The 18,377-nt window shown below is 38.4% G+C and overlaps 1 protein-coding gene across 1 annotated transcript in view; it reads right to left on the reverse strand.

The window, feature by feature from the left end:
• Positions 1-1,567: 1,567 nt before the first annotated feature.
• Positions 1,568-18,377, reverse strand: part of LOC139375429 (contactin-1a-like) — a 227,053-nt gene continuing 210,243 nt past the window's right edge. The window contains exon 25 of the mRNA XM_071117212.1: positions 1,568-2,808. Coding sequence (XP_070973313.1) covers positions 2,729-2,808 — 80 coding nt within the window. The 3' untranslated portion in view covers positions 1,568-2,728. The remainder of the gene's footprint in view (positions 2,809-18,377) is intronic.

Here is an 18,377-nt window from a genome sequence, read left to right on the forward strand (position 1 = left end):
ACCAGTACTGAACCTACTGAATGAGTGAGATTCCTTTAGCCAGTTAAGGTTTTTCTCTCTAAAACCTTAACCCCCCCCCCCATTACGATTGAACAATTCCAGAAACCTTCCCCCAAATTCCCAGTTTTCCCAGAAATTCTAGTTTGAGTATTTCTGGAAAAATCAGGTAATTTATTGAAAGATTTCGTAATTTTACAACTACAATAAACTGCCCTACATAGACTTCCCCTTGAGATGACTGGCTTGAGGCAACTAATGAACATGTTAGGCTTATCTAGAGAAAGTACAGTATGCAAACATTATACAGTCTCTGACATAAAGGGATTCCACTCATGACTGAATGAATGTTTATTATTGTTTACCACAAAGGCAGTTGAGTTCATATAAAGCTGATAGGAAGCCTGAATGTATGACTGTACGTTGACTCATTGCAATGTATGGATGGAGTTGTTTTTTTACCATACAGGCCTATACCATTCGTTTCCAATGTCATGCATGTTAGAGAATGTAGTAATAGCAACCGTTTCCATGGCAATCGTTTTCTTAGCAACCGTTTCCTTCGAAATAACAAATAAGTTCAAGGCATTCATGCATTTGGCAACTCTTTCGATGATTTGTTGCATGAGGGGAAACTGAGAAAAAGCACTTTGTGGTGGATGTTTTGTTGATATAGTCACAATGTATATAGAAGGAGCATAGCTTCTGGTCCAGGGAGCTACCTGAGCCTTGCGTTAGCAAGCCACACGTAACTCTGTGGGCCAGAGCTGGTAGAAGAATGGCTAGCATCACTCAGTCACACTGAACATGTATTCGCAGAGCAATCAAAAACACATACTTTTCAGTGGTACATAATCGTAGTAAACATCTACTGTTGAACCAGTGGTGGGTCATCAGGATGAAATATATTAATCACAAACATAAACAAAAACAACAACGCCACATGATAATGCATCCCGTATACAGTATAACTCTGATCACACTCATGTTATTGATAAAAAAATACAAAACAATGTTGCAAAAATAGTAGGACAAATGTATGAGCTTCGGATGGTTATTCTCAGATATTGATTTCGATAGTTTATTTTGTTTCTCTTGTGCTTTGCACCAGTTTATACACAATGATACACGATAATAGCATAACTGTTTTAGGCGCTAGGCAGGTTGTGTTATATGTAATAAAATAGAAAGAACGATTGAAGATTCAGACAGACGTTATAATGTATTACTGCAGAACTGTTAGCACTGAGACTCACACTGAGACGTTGATTAATAAAGATATGAAAACATAGAAAACAGTTAAGACATGAACAAGATGGCAGCATTCTTTACAAAGCACCAGCATTTATAGTCTACCACTGAAGTCTTAACAACAGTCAAAACAAACAACTTTTTGTGTTCCGTGTACTCTTTCATGGGATATTCCAACCAGAGCAATAGAATCCTAAGAACAGGACAAAAAGAATGGCAAATACCCATTCTAGAATTCTATTTATGATTCCAAACTCAGTTGAATCATGGTTCCTCCAATTGGACACTTTAACAACATTGGACACACGACGGTCACAGGACAGTTGGGTGTCCTGACAACCAAACCAAATGCACCACCGTTACACATTGTTTATATCATGTTAGAAACTGCAGGTCTGATATGTTTTAAAGCTCATTTCCACAGTTATTCAATACATTCAACTTTTACAAACACACATGTACATGTGCTAAAAATGCAGGCATCACTCCGGCTAAGAAGTTTATCAAGTTTTGTCAGTAAACTCTTTCAGATGCATGCAAACACTTGCAAACTGGTCTCCCATTAATTTAGAGAATGTTATGAGTTGGAAATAAGCATGTTTTTTTGGGAGATAACATCAATGTTTCAGGGAACAACGATGTTACATCGTTAATAGTAGGCTATATGTACTTGTGAGATGGCAAAACCATAAACATTATTGCATATATTATATTAGCATGACATAAATTCCTCTTTTGTCTGATGATGTTTGATAATAAAACTCTGATATATGCCAAGGACCTTGAGTAGAGATTTGATTTGACTCTGGAAGGGGAGGGTATGCTTCACCTTGAAAAGAAAATGGATTCAAAAGTACTAAGAAAAAGCCACCGAAATGTAATTGAAATATAAAGACAATTTAGTAAACCTGTAGACTTATCCTTCACAACTATATCACCTGCTTAGCTTATGCTTTATATGTGGAACGCAAACGTTGTGTCGATGATCCATAAATGTCCCACGTCAAATGAAACACACACTTCCAAGCTACTGCACCTTTATGAATGAACAAGAAAGGCCCTTCTCACAATGTATTTGACACTTACAGTTTTGTTACTTACAGACGTTGTGCAGTGCTTCAGCACTCACACCTCACCCAGTTAGGAGCAAGTCATGGCATTGTGAAAGATAAGTGTAACTGTTTACATATAAGGCATATTGAAAAAGTTGAAAGACTTCCTTTTGACGCTCCTCCTTCAAAGACATTGTAGGTATGATTTAAGAGATATTCCAGATGTCATTCTTCGTCCTTTATACACATTTCTTATTGTGTTTTTTTCTTCTCCACAAACAAAGCCCTATTCCTCGAGGTGGGAAAATGATCCTTTGGCCTTCAGGGTGAAACCAAAGATTGTGGGAACCAAAGTCATAATAGGCGTCAACCTCACAGAGTCTCCTTTGCTGGACTGGGCAGTGTAGACAGAGAAAGATGCACTACATTCAGAGGGCCAGCAGGCACAACATGGCCACCAGGAGCAGAGAGGCCAGGCTGAGGGACTGGGTGACCATGACAGCTCCACCTGGATGGAGATAGATAGAGACACAAAGACACAATGGTGACGTTTCGATTAGGATTGAATTGCATTTAATTACAGTTTTACAGACACAAAGCCAATATTGTAATGTTTCAATGATGTGCGAGTACATTTGTACAGAGATACAAAGCATGTTGGAGACGTTTTAGAGACATTGTGGGGAGACATTTGTCACAAAGTGCTTTACAGTGACTTTACAGCAAATGGTAAAAAGAGAACATACTGCAATCTATGCTCCTATGTGGTTTAGTGGGGACAGCGTTTCAACCACTTTGTGAAGGTCTAATGATTAATGATATCATCCTATGTACCACTCTGAGAGGCCTCTCTCTGAGAGTGTGTGTGTGTGTGTGTGTGTGTGTGTGTGTGTGTGTGTGTGTGTGTGTGTGTGTGTGTGTGTGTGTGTGTGTGTGTGCGTGCGAGTGTGCGAGTGTGCGAGTGTGTGTGACATGGTGTGACAGGTTCTCTATAAACCAAAGATTGGATTTGAAAGATGTCTGACAACAGACAGTTTTTTCCTAGTGGCAAAATATGAGTGCCAGATCGATGACATGTAAATTACTGGCTGATGCTTTAGGCTGAAACTACATTTATTTTCTAAGGAAATTTTCTCTCTGCTCAATCCATAAAATAGCAGGATTAATAAAATCAATAAAAGACCAATAAAATAGCAGGATTAGTTCCTTGTCCTGGTCATAAAATAGCAGGATTAGTTCCTTGTCCTGGTCATAAAAGAGCAGGATTAGTTCCTTGTCCTGTCTGTCATAAAATAGCAGGATTATTTCCTTGTCCTGTATGTCAGAAAATAGCAGGATTAGTTCCTTGTCCTGTCTGTCAGAAAATAGCAGGATTAGTTCCTTGTCCTGTCTGTCATAAAATAGCAGGATTAGTTCCTTGTCCTGTCTGTCATAAAATAGCAGGATTAGTTCCTTGTCCTGTCTGTCATAAAATAGCAGGATTAGTTCCATGTCCTGTCTGTCATAAAACAGCAGGATTATTTCCTTGTCCTGTCTGTCATAAAATAGCAGGATTAGTTCCTTGTCCTGTCTGTCATAAAATAGCAGGATTAGTTCCTTGTCCTGTCTGTCATAAAATAGCAGGATTAGTTCCTTGTCCTGTCTGTCATAAAATAGCAGGATTAGTTCCTTGTCCTGTCTGTCATAAAATAGCAGGATTAGTTCCTTGTCCTGTCTGTCATAAAATAGCAGGATTAGTTCCTTGTCCTGTCTGTCATAAAATAGCAGGATTAGTTCCTTGTCCTGTCTGTCATAAAATAGCAGGATTAGTTCCTTGTCCTGTCTGTCATAAAATAGAAGGATTAGTTCCTTGTCCTGTCTGTCATAAAATAGCAGGATTAGTTCCTTGTCCTGTCTGTCATAAAATATAAGGATTATTTCCATGTCCTGTCTGTCATAAAATAGCAGGATTAGTTCCTTGTCCTGTCTGTCATAAAATAGCAGGATTAGTTCCTTGTCCTGTCTGTCATAAAATAGCAGGATTATTTCCATGTCCTGTCTGTCATAAAATAGCAGGATTAGTTCCTTGTCCTGGTCATAAAATAGCAGGATTAGTTCCTTGTCCTGTCTGTCATAAAATAGCAGGATTATTTCCATGTCCTGTCTGTCATAAAATAGCAGGATTAGTTCCTTGTCCTGGTCATAAAATAGCAGGATTAGTTCCTTGTCCTGTCTGTCATAAAATAGCAGGATTAGTTCCTTGTCCTGTCTGTCATAAAATAGCAGGATTAGTTCCTTGTCCTGTCTGTCAGAAAATAGCAGGATTAGTTCCTTGTCCTGTCTGTCATAAAATAGCAGTATTAGTTCCTTGTCCTGGTCATAAAATAGCAGGATTCGTTCCTTGTCCTGGTCATAAAATAGCAGGATTAGTTCCTTGTCCTGTCTGTCATAAAAGAGCAGGATTAGTTCCTTGTCCTGTCTGTAATAAAATAGCAGGATTATTTCCATGTCCTGTCTGTCATAAAATAGCAGGATTAGTTCCTTGTCCTGGTCATAAAATTGCAGGATTAGTTCCTTGTCCTGTCTGTCATAAAATAGCAGGATTATTTCCATGTCCTGTCTGTCATAAAATAGCAGGATTAGTTCCTTGTCCTGGTCATAAAATAGCAGGATTAGTTCCTTGTCCTGTCTGTCAGAAAATAGCAGGATTAGTTCCTTGTCCTGTCTGTCATAAAATAGCAGGATTAGTTCCTTGTCCTGTCTGTCATAAAATAGCAGGATTATTTCCATGTCCTGTCTGTCATAAAATAGCAGGATTAATTCCTTGTCCTGGTCATAAAATAGCAGGATTAGTTCCTTGTCCTGTCTGTTATAAAATAGCAGGATTAGTTCCTTGTCCTGTCTGTCAGAAAATCGCAGGATTAGTTCCTTGTCCTGTCTGTCATAAAATAGCAGGATTAGTTCCTTGTCCTGTCTGTCATAAAATAGCAGGATTAGTTCCTTGTCATGGTCATAAAATAGCAGGATTAGTTCCTTGTCCAGGTCATAAAATAGCAGAATTAGTTCCTTGTCCTGTCTGTCATAAAATAGCAGGATTAGTTCCTTGTCCTGTCTGTCATAAAATAGCAGGATTAGTTCCTTGACCTGTCTGTCATAAAATAGCAGGATTAGTTCCTTGTCCTGTCTGTCATAAAATAGCAGGATTAGTTCCTTGTCCTGTCTGTCATAAAATAGCAGGATTAGTTCCTTGTCCTGTCTGTCATAAAATAGCAGGATTAGTTCCTTGTCCTGTCTGTCATAAAATAGCAGGATTAGTTCCTTGTCCTGTCTGTCATAAAATAGCAGGATTAGTTCCTTGTCCTGTCTGTCATAAAATAGCAGGATTAGTTCCTTGTCCTGTCTGTCATAAAATAGCAGGATTAGTTCCTTGTCCTGTCTGTCATAAAATAGCAGGATTATTTCCATGTCCTGTCTGTCATAAAATAGCAGGATTAGTTCCTTGTCCTGGTCATAAAATAGCAGGATTAGTTCCTTGTCCTGGTCATAAAATAGCAGGATTAGTTCCTTGTCCTGTCTGTCATAAAATAGCAGGATTAGTTCCTTGTCCTGTCTGTCATAAAATAGCAGGATTATTTACATGTCCTGTCTGTCATAAAATAGCAGGATTAGTTCCTTGTCCTGTCTCTCATAAAATAGCAGGATTAGTTCCTTGTCCTGTCTGTCATAAAATAGCAGGATTATTTCCATGTCCTGTCTGTCATAAAATAGCAGGATTAGTTCCTTGTCCTGGTCATAAAATAGCAGGATTAGTTCCTTGTCCTGTCTGTCATAAAATAGCAGGATTAGTTCCTTGTCCTGTCTGTCATAAAATAGCAGGATTAGTTCCTTGTCTTGTCTGTCATAAAATAGCAGGATTAGTTCCTTGTCCTGTCTGTCATAAAATAGCAGGATTAGTTCCTTGTCCTGGTCATAAAATAGCAGGATTAGTTCCTTGTCCTATCTGTCATAAAATTGCAGGATTAGTTCCTTGTCCTGTCTGTCATAAAATAGCAGGATTAGTTCCTTGTCCTGTCTGTCATAAAATAGCAGGATTAGTTCCTTGTCCTGTCTGTCATAAAATAGAAGGATTAGTTCCTTGTCCTGTCTGTCATAAAATAGCAGGATTATTTCCTTGTCCTGTCTGTCATAAAATAGCAGGATTATTTCCTTGTCCTGTCTGTCATAAAATAGCAGGATTAGTTCCTTGTCCTGTCTGTCATAAAATAGCAGGATTAGTTCCTTGTCCTGTCTGTCATAAAATAGAAGGATTAGTTCCTTGTCCTGTCTGTCATAAAATAGAAGGATTATTTCCTTGTCCTGTCTGTCATAAAATAGCAGGATTATTTCCTTGTCCTGTCTGTCATAAAATAGCAGGATTAGTTCCTTGTCCTGTCTGTCATAAAATAGCAGGATTAGTTCCTTGTCCTGTCTGTCAAAAAATAGCAGGATTAGTTCCTTGACCTGTCTGTCATAAAATAGCAGGATTAGTTCCTTGTCTTGTCTGTCATAAAATAGCAGGATTAGTTCCTTGTCCTGTCTGTCATAAAATAGCAGGATTAGTTCCTTGTCCTGTCTGTCATAAAATAGCAGGATTAGTTCCTTGTCCTGTCTGTCATAAAATAACAGGATTAGTTCCTTGTCCTGTCTGTCATAAAATAGCAGGATTAGTTCCTTGTCCTGTCTGTCATAAAATAGCAGGATTAGTTCCTTGTCCTGTCTGTCATAAAATAGCAGGATTAGTTCCTTGTCCTGTCTGTCATAAAATAGCAGGATTATTTCCATGTCCTGTCTGTCATAAAATAGCAGGATTAGTTCCTTGTCCTCGTCATAAAATAGCAGGATTAGTTCCTTGTCCTGGTCATAAAATAGCAGGATTAGTTCCTTGTCCTGTCTGTCATAAAATAGCAGGATTAGTTCCTTGTCCTGTCTGTCATAAAATAGCAGGATTATTTCCATGTCCTGTCTGTCATAAAATAGCAGGATTAGTTCCTTGTCCTGTCTCTCATAAAATAGCAGGATTAGTTCCTTGTCCTGTCTGTCATAAAATAGCAGGATTATTTCCATGTCCTGTCTGTCATAAAATAGCAGGATTAGTTCCATGTCCTGTCTGTCATAAAATAGCAGGATTAGTTCCTTGTCCTGTCTGTTATAAAATAGCAGGATTAGTTCCATGTCCTGTCTGTCATAAAATAGCAGGATTAGTTCCTTGTCCTGTCTGTTATAAAATAGCAGGATTAGTCCCTTGTCCTGTCTGTCATAAAAAAGCAGGATTAGTTCCCTGTCCTGTCTGTCATAAAATAGCAGGATTAGTTCCTTGTCCTGTCTGTCATAAAATAGCAGGATTAGTTCCTTGTCCAGGTCATAAAATAGCAGGATTAGTCCCTTGTCCTGTCTGTCATAAAAAAGCAGGATTAGTTCCTTGTCCTGTCTGTCATAAAATAGCAGGATTAGTTCCTTGTCCTGTCTGTCATAAAATAGCAGGATTAGTTCCTTGTCCTGGTCATAAAATAGCAGGATTAGTTCCTTGTCCTGTCTGTCATAAAATAGCAGGATTAGTTCCTTGTCCTGGTCATAAAATAGTAGGATTAGTTCCTTGTCCTGGTCATAAAATAGCAGGATTAGTTCCTTGTCCTGTCTGTCATAAAATAGCAGGATTAGTTCCTTGTCCTGTCTGTCATAAAATAGCAGGATTATTTCCATGTCCTGTCTGTCATAAAATAGCAGGATTAGTTCCTTGTCCTGTCTCTCATAAAATAGCAGGATTAGTTCCTTGTCCTGTCTGTCATAAAATAGCAGGATTATTCCCATGTCCTGTCTGTCATAAAATAGCAGGATTAGTTCCATGTCCTGTCTGTCATAAAATAGCAGGATTAGTTCCTTGTCCTGTCTGTTATAAAATAGCAGGATTAGTTCCATGTCCTGTCTGTCATAAAATAGCAGGATTAGTTCCTTGTCCTGTCTGTTATAAAATAGCAGGATTAGTCCCTTGTCCTGTCTGTCATAAAAAAGCAGGATTAGTTCCTTGTCCTGTCTGTCATAAAATAGCAGGATTAGTTCCTTGTCCTGTCTGTCATAAAATAGCAGGATTAGTTCCTTGTCCTGGTCATAAAATAGCAGGATTAGTCCCTTGTCCTGTCTGTCATAAAAAAGCAGGATTAGTTCCTTGTCCTGTCTGTCATAAAATAGCAGGATTAGTTCCTTGTCCTGTCTGTCATAAAATAGCAGGATTAGTTCCTTGTCCTGGTCATAAAATAGCAGGATTAGTTCCTTGTCCTGTCTGTCATAAAATAGCAGGATTTTTTCCTTGTCCTGTCTGTCATAAAATAGCAGGATTAGTTCCTTGTCCTGTCTGTCATAAAATAGCAGGATTAGTTCCTTGTCATGTCTCTCATAAAATAGCAGGATTAGTTCCTTGTCCTGTCTCTGATAAAATAGCAGGATTAGTTCCTTGTCCTGTCTGTCATAAAGTAGCACGATTAGTTCCTTGTCCTGTCTGTCATAAAATAGCAGGATTAGTTCCTTGTCCTGTCTGTCATAAAATAGCAGGATTAGTTCCTTGTCCTGTCTGTCATAAAATAGCAGGATTAGTTCCTTGTCCTGTCTGTCATAAAATAGCAGGATTAGTTCCTTGTCCTTTCTGTCATAAAATAGCAGGATTAGTTCCTTGTCCTGTCTGTCATAAAATAGCAGGATTAGTTCCATGTCCTGTCTGTCATAAAATAGCAGGATTAGTTCCATGTCTTGTCTGTCATAAAATAGCAGGATTAGTTCCATGTCCTGTCTGTCATAAAATAGCAGGATTAGTTCCTTGTCCTGTCTGTCATAAAATAGCAGGATTAGTTCCTTGTCCTGTCTGTCATAAAATAGCAGTATTAGTTCCATGTCCTGTCTGTCATAAAATAGCAGGATTATTTCCCTTTCCTGGTCATAAAATAGCAGGATTAGTTCCTTGTCCTGGTCATAAAGTAGCAGCATTAGTTCCTTGTCCTGTCTGTCATAAAGTAGCAGGATTATTTCCATGTCCTGTCTGTCATAAAATAGCAGGATTAGTTTCTTGTCCTGGTCATAAAGTAGCAGGATTAGTTCCTTGTCCTGGTCATAAAATAGCAGGATTAGTTCCTTGTCCTGGTCATAAAATAGCAGGATTAGTTCCATGTCCTGTCTGTCATAAAATAGCAGGATTAGTTCCTTGTCATGGTCATAAAATAGCAGGATTAGTTCCTTGTCCTGGTCATAAAATAGCAGGATTAGTTCCTTGTCCTGTCTGTCATAAAATAGCAGGATTAGTTCCTTGTCCTGTCTGTCATAAAATAGCAGGAATAGTTCCTTGTCCTGTCTGTCATAAAATAGCAGGATTAGTTCCTTGTCCTGTCTGTCATAAAATAGCAGGATTAGTTCCTTGTCATGGTCATAAAATAGCAGGATTAGTTCCTTGTCCTGGTCATAAAATAGCAGAATTAGTTCCTTGTCCTGTCTGTCATAAAATAGCAGGATTAGTTCATTGTCCTGTCTGTCATAAAATAGAAGGATTAGTTCCTTGTCCTGTCTGTCATAAAATAGCAGGATTAGTTCCATGTCCTGTCTGTCATAAAATAGCAGGATTAGTTCCTTGTCCTGTCTGTCATAAAATAGCAGGATTAGTTCCTTGTCCTGGTCATAAAATAGCAGGATTAGTTCCTTGTCCTGGTCATAAAATAGCAGAATTCGTTCCTTGTCCTGTCTGTCATAAAATAGCAGGATTAGTTCCTTGTCCTGGTCATAAAATAGCAGGATTAGTTCCTTGTCCTGTCTGTCATAAAATAGCAGAATTAGTTCCTTGTCATGGTCATAAAATAGCAGGATTAGTTCCTTGTCCTGGTCATAAAATAGCAGGATTAGTTCCTTGTCCTGTCTGTCATAAAATAGCAGTATTAGTTCCTTGTCCTGTCTGTCATAAAATAGCAGGATTAGTTCCTTGTCCTGTCTGTCATAAAATAGCAGGATTAGTTCCTTGTCCTGTCTGTCATAAAATAGCAGGATTAGTTCATTGTCCTGTCTGTCATAAAATAGCAGGATTATTTCCTTGTCCTGTCTGTCATAAAATAGCAGGATTAGTTCCTTGTCCTGTCTGTCATAAAATAGCAGGATTAGTTCCTTGTCATGGTCATAAAATAGCAGGATTAGTTCCTTGTCCTGGTCATAAAATAGCAGGATTAGTTCCATGTCCTGTCTGTCATAAAATAGCAGGATTAGTTCCTTGTCCTGTCTGTCATAAAATAGCAGGATTAGTTCCTTGTCCTGTCTGTCATAAAATAGCAGTATTAGTTCCATGTCCTGTCTGTCATAAAATAGCAGGATTATTTCCTTGTCCTGGTCATAAAATAGCAGGATTAGTTCCTTGTCCTGGTCATAAAGTAGCAGCATTAGTTCCTTGTCCTGTCTGTCATAAAGTAGCAGGATTATTTCCATGTCCTGTCTGTCATAAAATAGCAGGATTAGTTTCTTGTCCTGGTCATAAAATAGCAGGATTAGTTCCTTGTCCTGGTCATAAAATAGCAGGATTAGTTCCATGTCCTGTCTGTCATAAAATAGCAGGATTAGTTCCTTGTCATGGTCATAAAATAGCAGGATTAGTTCCTTGTCCTGATCATAAAATAGCAGGATTAGTTCCTTGTCCTGTCTGTCATAAAATAGCAGGATTAGTTCCTTGTCCTGTCTGTCATAAAATAGCAGGAATAGTTCCTTGTCCTGTCTGTCATAAAATAGCAGGATTAGTTCCTTGTCCTGTCTGTCATAAAAAAGCAGGATTAGTTCCTTGTCATGGTCATAAAATAGCAGGATTAGTTCCTTGTCCTGGTCATAAAATAGCAGAATTAGTTCCTTGTCCTGTCTGTCATAAAATAGCAGGATTAGTTCATTGTCCTGTCTGTCATAAAATAGAAGGATTAGTTCCTTGTCCTGTCTGTCATAAAATAGCAGGATTAGTTCCATGTCCTGTCTGTCATAAAATAGCAGGATTAGTTCCTTGTCCTGTCTGTCATAAAATAGCAGGATTAGTTCCTTGTCCTGGTCATAAAATAGCAAGATTAGTTCCTTGTCCTGGTCATAAAATAGCAGAATTAGTTCCTTGTCCTGTCTGTCATAAAATAGCAGGATTAGTTCCTTGTCCTGGTCATAAAATAGCAGGATTAGTTCCTTGTCCTCTCTGTCATAAAATAGCAGTATTAGTTCCTTGTCCTGTCTGTCATAAAATAGCAGGATTAGTTCATTGTCCTGTCTGTCATAAAATAGCAGGATTAGTTCCTTGTCCTGTCTGTCATAAAATAGCAGGATTAGTTCATTGTCCTGTCTGTCATAAAATAGCAGGATTAGTTCCTTGTCCTGTCTGTCATAAAATAGCAGGATTAGTTCCTTGTCCTGTCTGTCATAAAATAGCAGGATTAGTTCCTTGTCCTGTCTGTCATAAAATAGCAGGATTAGTTCCTTGTCCTGTCTGTCATAAAATAGCAGGATTATTTCCTTGTCCTGTCTGTCATAAAATAGCAGGATTATTTCCTTGTCCTGTCTGTCATAAAATAGCAGGATTAGTTCCTTGTCCTGTCTGTCATAAAATAGCAGGATTAGTTCCTTGTCATGGTCATAAAATAGCAGGATTAGTTCCTTGTCCTGGTCATAAAATAGCAGGATTAGTTCCTTGTCCTGTCTGTCATAAAATAGCAGGATTAGTTCCATGTCCTGTCTGTCATAAAATAGCAGGAATAGTTCCTTGTCCTGTCTGTCATAAAATAGCAGGATTAGTTCCTTGTCCAGTCTGTCATAAAATAGCAGGATTAGTTCCTTGTCATGGTCATAAAATAGCAGGATTAGTTCCTTGTCCTGGTCATAAAATAGCAGAATTAGTTCCTTGTCCTGTCTGTCATAAAATAGCAGGATTAGTTCATTGTCCTGTCTGTCATAAAATAGCAGGATTAGTTCCTTGTCCTGTCTGTCATAAAATAGCTGGATTAGTTCCATGTCCTGTCTGTCATAAAATAGTAGGATTAGTTCCTTGTCCTGTCTGTCATAAAATAGCAGGATTAGTTCCTTGTCCTGGTCATAAAATAGCAGGATTAGTTCCTTGTCCTGGTCATAAAATAGCAGAATTCGTTCCTTGTCCTGTCTGTCATAAAATAGCAGGATTAGTTCCTTGTCCTGGTCATAAAATAGCTGGATTAGTTCCTTGTCCTGTCTGTCATAAAATAGCAGAATTAGTTCCTTGTCATGGTCATAAAATAGCAGGATTAGTTCCTTGTCCTGGTCATAAAATAGCAGGATTAGTTCCTTGTCCTGTCTGTCATAAAATAGCAGTATTAGTTCCTTGTCCTGTCTGTCATAAAATAGCAGGATTAGTTCCTTGTCCTGTCTGTCATAAAATAGCAGGATTAGTTCCTTGTCCTGTCTGTCATAAAATAGCAGGATTAGTTCCTTGTCCTGGTCATAAAATAGCAGACTTCGTTCCTTGTCCTGTCTGTCATAAAATAGCAGGATTAGTTCCTTGTCTTGGTCATAAAATAGCAGGATTAGTTCCTTGTCCTGTCTGTCATAAAATAGCAGGATTAGTTCCTTGTCCTGTCTGTCATAAAATAGCAGGATTATTTCCTTGTCCTGTCTGTCATAAAATAGCAGGATTATTTCCTTGTCCTGTCTGTCATAAAATAGCAGGATTAGTTCCTTGTCCTGGTCAAAAAATAGCAGGATTAGTTCCTTGTCCTGGTCATAAAATAGCAGGATTAGTTCCTTGTCCTGTCTGTCATAAAATAGCAGTATTAGTTCCTTGTCCTGTCTGTCATAAAATAGCAGGATTAGTTCCTTGTCCTGTCTGTCATAAAATAGCAGGATTAGTTCCTTGTCCTGTCTGTCATAAAATAGCAGGATTAGTTCCTTGTCCTGTCTGTCATAAAATAGCAGGATTAGTTCCTTGTCCTGTCTGTCATAAAATAGCAGGATTAGTTCCTTGTCCTGTCTGTCATAAAATAGCAGGATTAGTTCCTTGTCCTGTCTGTCATAAAATAGCAGGATTATTTCCTTGTCCTGTCTGTCATAAAATAGCAGGATTATTTCCTTGTCCTGTCTGTCATAAAATAGCAGGATTATTTCCTTGTCCTGTCTGTCATAAAATAGCAGGATTATTTCCTTGTCCTGTCTGTCATAAAATAGCAGGATTAGTTCCTTGTTCTGTCTGTCATAAAATAGCAGGATTAGTTCCTTGTCCTGTCTGTCATGAAATAGCAGGATTAGTTCCTTGTCCTGTCTCATAAAATAGCAGGATTAGTTCCTTGTCCTGTCTGTCATAAAATAGCAGGATTATTTCCATGTCCTGTCTGTCATAAAATAGCAGGATTAGTTCCTTGTCCTGGTCATAAAATAGCAGGATTAGTTCCTTGTGCTGTCTGTCATAAAATAGCAGGATTAGTCGCTTGTCCTGTCTGTCATAGAATAGCAGGATTAGTTCCTTGTCCTGTCTGTCATAAAATAGCAGGATTAGTTCCTTGTCCTGTCTGTCATAAAATAGCAGGATTAGTTCCTTGTCCTGGTCAAAAAATAGCAGGATTAGTTCCTTGTCATGTCTGTCATAAAATAGCAGGATTATTTCCTTGTCCTGTCTGTCATAAAATAGCAGGATTAGTTCCTTGTCCTCTCTGTCATAAAATAGCAGGATTAGTTCCTTGTCATGTCTCTCATAAAATAGCAGGATTAGTTCCTTGTCCTGTCTCTCATAAAATAGCAGGATTAGTTCCTTGTCCTGTCTGTCATAAAATAGCAGGATTATTTCCATGTCATGTCTGTCATGAAATAGCAGGATTAGTTCCTTGTCCTGGTCATAAAATAGCAGGATTAGTTCCTTGTCCTGGTCATAAAATAGCAGGATTAGTTCCTTGTCCTGTCTGTCATAAAATAGCAGGATTAGTTCATTGTCCTGTCTGTCATAAAATAGCAGGATTAGTTCCTTGTCCTGTCTGTCATAAAATAGCAGGATTAGTTCCTTGTCCTGTCTGTCATAAAATAGCAGGATTAGTTCCTTGTCCTGTCTGTCATAAAATAGCAGGATTATTTCCTTGTCCTGTCTGTCATAAAATAGCAGGATTATTTCCTTGTCCTGTCTGTCATAAAATAGCAGGATTATTTCCTTGTCCTGTCTGTCATAAAATAGCAGGATTATTTCCTTGTCCTGTCTGTCATAAAATAGCAGGATTAGTTCCTTGTTCTGTCTGTCATAAAATAGCAGGATTAGTTCCTTGTCCTGTCTGTCATAAAATAGCAGGATTAGTTCCTTGTCCTGTCTCATAAAATAGCAGGATTAGTTCCTTGTCCTGTCTGTCATAAAATAGCAGGATTATTTCCATGTCCTGTCTGTCATAAAATAGCAGGATTAGTTCCTTGTCCTGGTCATAAAATAGCAGGATTAGTTCCTTGTGCTGTCTGTCATAAAATAGCAGGATTAGTCGCTTGTCCTGTCTGTCATAGAATAGCAGGATTAGTTCCTTGTCCTGTCTGTCATAAAATAGCAGGATTAGTTCCTTGTCCTGTCTGTCATAAAATAGCAGGATTAGTTCCTTGTCCTGGTCAAAAAATAGCAGGATTAGTTCCTTGTCATGTCTGTCATAAAATAGCAGGATTATTTCCTTGTCCTGTCTGTCATAAAATAGCAGGATTAGTTCCTTGTCCTCTCTGTCATAAAATAGCAGGATTAGTTCCTTGTCATGTCTCTCATAAAATAGCAGGATTAGTTCCTTGTCCTGTCTCTCATAAAATAGCAGGATTAGTTCCTTGTCCTGTCTGTCATAAAATAGCAGGATTATTTCCATGTCATGTCTGTCATGAAATAGCAGGATTAGTTCCTTGTCCTGGTCATAAAATAGCAGGATTAGTTCCTTGTCCTGGTCATAAAATAGCAGGATTAGTTCCTTGTCCTGTCTGTCAGAAAATAGCAGGATTAGTTCCTTGTCCTGTCTGTCATAAAATAGCAGGATTAGTTCCTTGTCCTGTCTGTCATAAAGTAGCAGGATTAGTTCCTTGTCCTGTCTGTCATAAAGTAGCAGGATTAGTTCCTTGTCCTATCTGTCATAAAATAGCAGGATTAGTTCCTTGTCCTGTCTGTCATAAAATAGCAGGATTATTTACTTCTCCTGTCTGTCATAAAATAGCAGGATTAGTTCCATGTCCTGTCTGTCATAAAATAGCAGGATTATTTCCATGTCCTGTCTGTCATAAAATAGCAGGATTAGTTCCATGTCCTGTCTGTCATAAAATAGCAGGATTAGTTCCATGTCCTGTCTGTCATAAAATAGCAGGATTATTTCCTTGTCCTGGTCATAAAATAGCAGGATTAGTTCCTTGTCCTGGTTATAAAGTAGCAGGATTAGTTCGTTGTCCTGTCTGTCATAAAGTAGCAGGATTATTTCCATGTCCTGTCTGTCATAAAATAGCAGGATTAGTTTCTTGTCCTGGTCATAAAGTAGCAGGATTAGTTTCTTGTCCTGGTCATAAAGTAGAAGGATTAGTTCCTTGTCCTGGTCATAAAATAGTAGGATTAGTTCCTTGTCCTGTCTGTCAGAAAATAGCAGGATTAGTTCCTTGTCCTGTCTGTCATAAAATAGCAGGATTAGTTCCTTGTCCTGGTCATAAAATAGCAGGATTAGTTCCTTGTCCTGTCTGTCATAAAATAGCAGGATTATTTCCATGTCATGTCTGTCATGAAATAGCAGGATTAGTTCCTTGTCCTGGTCATAAAATAGCAGGATTAGTTCCTTGTCCTGGTCATAAAATAGCAGGATTAGTTCCTTGTCCTGTCTGTCAGAAAATAGCAGGATTAGTTCCTTGTCCTGTCTGTCATAAAATAGCAGGATTAGTTCCTTGTCCTGTCTGTCATAAAGTAGCAGGATTAGTTCCTTGTCCTGTCTGTCATAAAATAGCAGGATTAGTTCCATGTCCTGTCTGTCATAAAATAGCAGGATTAGTTCCTTGTCCTGTCTGTCATAAAGTAGCAGGATTAGTTCCTTGTCCTATCTGTCATAAAATAGCAGGATTAGTTCCTTGTCCTGTCTGTCATAAAATAGCAGGATTATTTACTTCTCCTGTCTGTCATAAAATAGCAGGATTAGTTCCATGTCCTGTCTGTCATAAAATAGCAGGATTATTTCCATGTCCTGGTCATAAAATAGCAGGATTAGTTCCATGTCCTGTCTGTCATAAAATAGCAGGATTAGTTCCATGTCCTGTCTGTCATAAAATAGCAGGATTATTTCCTTGTCCTGGTCATAAAATAGCAGGATTAGTTCCTTGTCCTGGTTATAAAGTAGCAGGATTAGTTCGTTGTCCTGTCTGTCATAAAGTAGCAGGATTATTTCCATGTCCTGTCTGTCATAAAATAGCAGGATTAGTTTCTTGTCCTGGTCATAAAGTAGAAGGATTAGTTCCTTGTCCTGGTTATAAAGTAGCAGGATTAGTTCCTTGTCCTGTCTGTCATAAAATAGCAGGATTAGTTCCTTGTCCTGGTCATAAAATAGCAGGATTAGTTCCTTGTCCTGGTCATAAAACAGTAGGATTAGTTCCTTGTCCTGTCTGTCAGAAAATAGCAGGATTAGTTCCTTGTCCTGTCTGTCATAAAATAGCAGGATTAGTTCCTTGTCCTGGTCATAAAGTAGCAGGATTAGTTCCTTGTCCTGTCTGTCATAAAGTAGCAGGATTATTTCCATGTCCTGTCTGTCATAAAATAGCAGGATTAGTTTCTTGTCCTGGTCATAAAGTAGCAGGATTAGTTCCTTGTCCTGGTTATAAAGTAGCAGGATTAGTTCCTTGTCCTGTCTGTCATAAAATAGCAGGATTAGTTCCTTGTCCTGGTCATAAAATAGCAGGATTAGTTCCTTGTCCTGGTCATAAAATAGTAGGATTAGTTCCTTGTCCTGTCTGTCATAAAATAGACGGATTAGTTCCATGTCTTGTCTGTCATAAAATAGCAGTATTAGTTTCATGTCCTGTCTGTCATAAAATAGCAGGATTAGTTCCTTGTCCTGTCTGTCATAAAATAGCAGCATTAGTTCCTTGTCCTGTCTGTCATAAAATAGCAGGATTAGTTTCTTGTCCTGGTCATGAAGTAGCAGGATTAGTTCCTTGTCCTGGTCATAAAATAGCAGGATTAGTTCCTTGTCCTGGTCATAAAATAGCAGAATTCGTTCCTTTTCCTGTCTGTAATAAAATAGCAGGATTAGTTCCTTGTCCTGGTCATAAAATAGCAGGATTAGTTCCTTGTCCTGTCTGTCATAAAATAGCAGGATTAGTTCCTTGTCCTGTCTGTCATAAAATAGCAGGAATAGTTCCCTGTCCTGTCTGTCATAAAATAGCAGGATTAGTTCCTTGTCCTGTCTGTCATAAAATAGCAGTATTAGTTCCTTGTCATGGTCATAAAATAGCAGGATTAGTTCCTTGTCCTGGTCATAAAATAGCAGAATTAGTTCCTTGTCCTGTCTGTCATAAAATAGCAGGATTAGTTCATTGTCCTGTCTGTCATAAAATAGCAGGATTAGTTCCTTGTCCTGTCTGTCATAAAATAGCAGGATTAGTTCCTTGTCCTGTCTGTCATAAAATAGCAGGATTAGTTTCTTGTCCTGGTCATAAAATAGCAGGATTAGTTCCTTGTCCTGGTCGTAAAATAGCAGAATTCGTTCCTTGTCCTGTCTGTCATAAAATAGCAGGATTAGTTCCTTGTCCTGGTCATAAAATAGCAGGATTAGTTCCTTGTCCTGTCTGTCATAAAATAGCAGGATTAGTTCCTTGTCATGGTCATAAAATAGCAGGATTAGTTCCTTGTCCTGGTCATAAAATAGCAGGATTAGTTCCTTGTCCTGTCTGTCATAAAATAGCAGTATTAGTTCCTTGTCCTGTCAGTCATAAAAAAGCAGGATTAGTTCCTTGTCCTGTCTGTCATAAAATAGCAGGATTAGTTCCTTGTCCTGTCTGTCATAAAATAGCAGGATTAGTTCATTGTCCTGTCTGTCATAAAATAGCAGGATTAGTTCCTTGTCCTGTCTGTCATAAAATAGC

This window comes from Oncorhynchus clarkii, chromosome 2, assembly GCF_045791955.1.
Source record: "Oncorhynchus clarkii lewisi isolate Uvic-CL-2024 chromosome 2, UVic_Ocla_1.0, whole genome shotgun sequence".
Classification (NCBI taxonomy): Eukaryota; Metazoa; Chordata; class Actinopteri; order Salmoniformes; family Salmonidae; genus Oncorhynchus; species Oncorhynchus clarkii.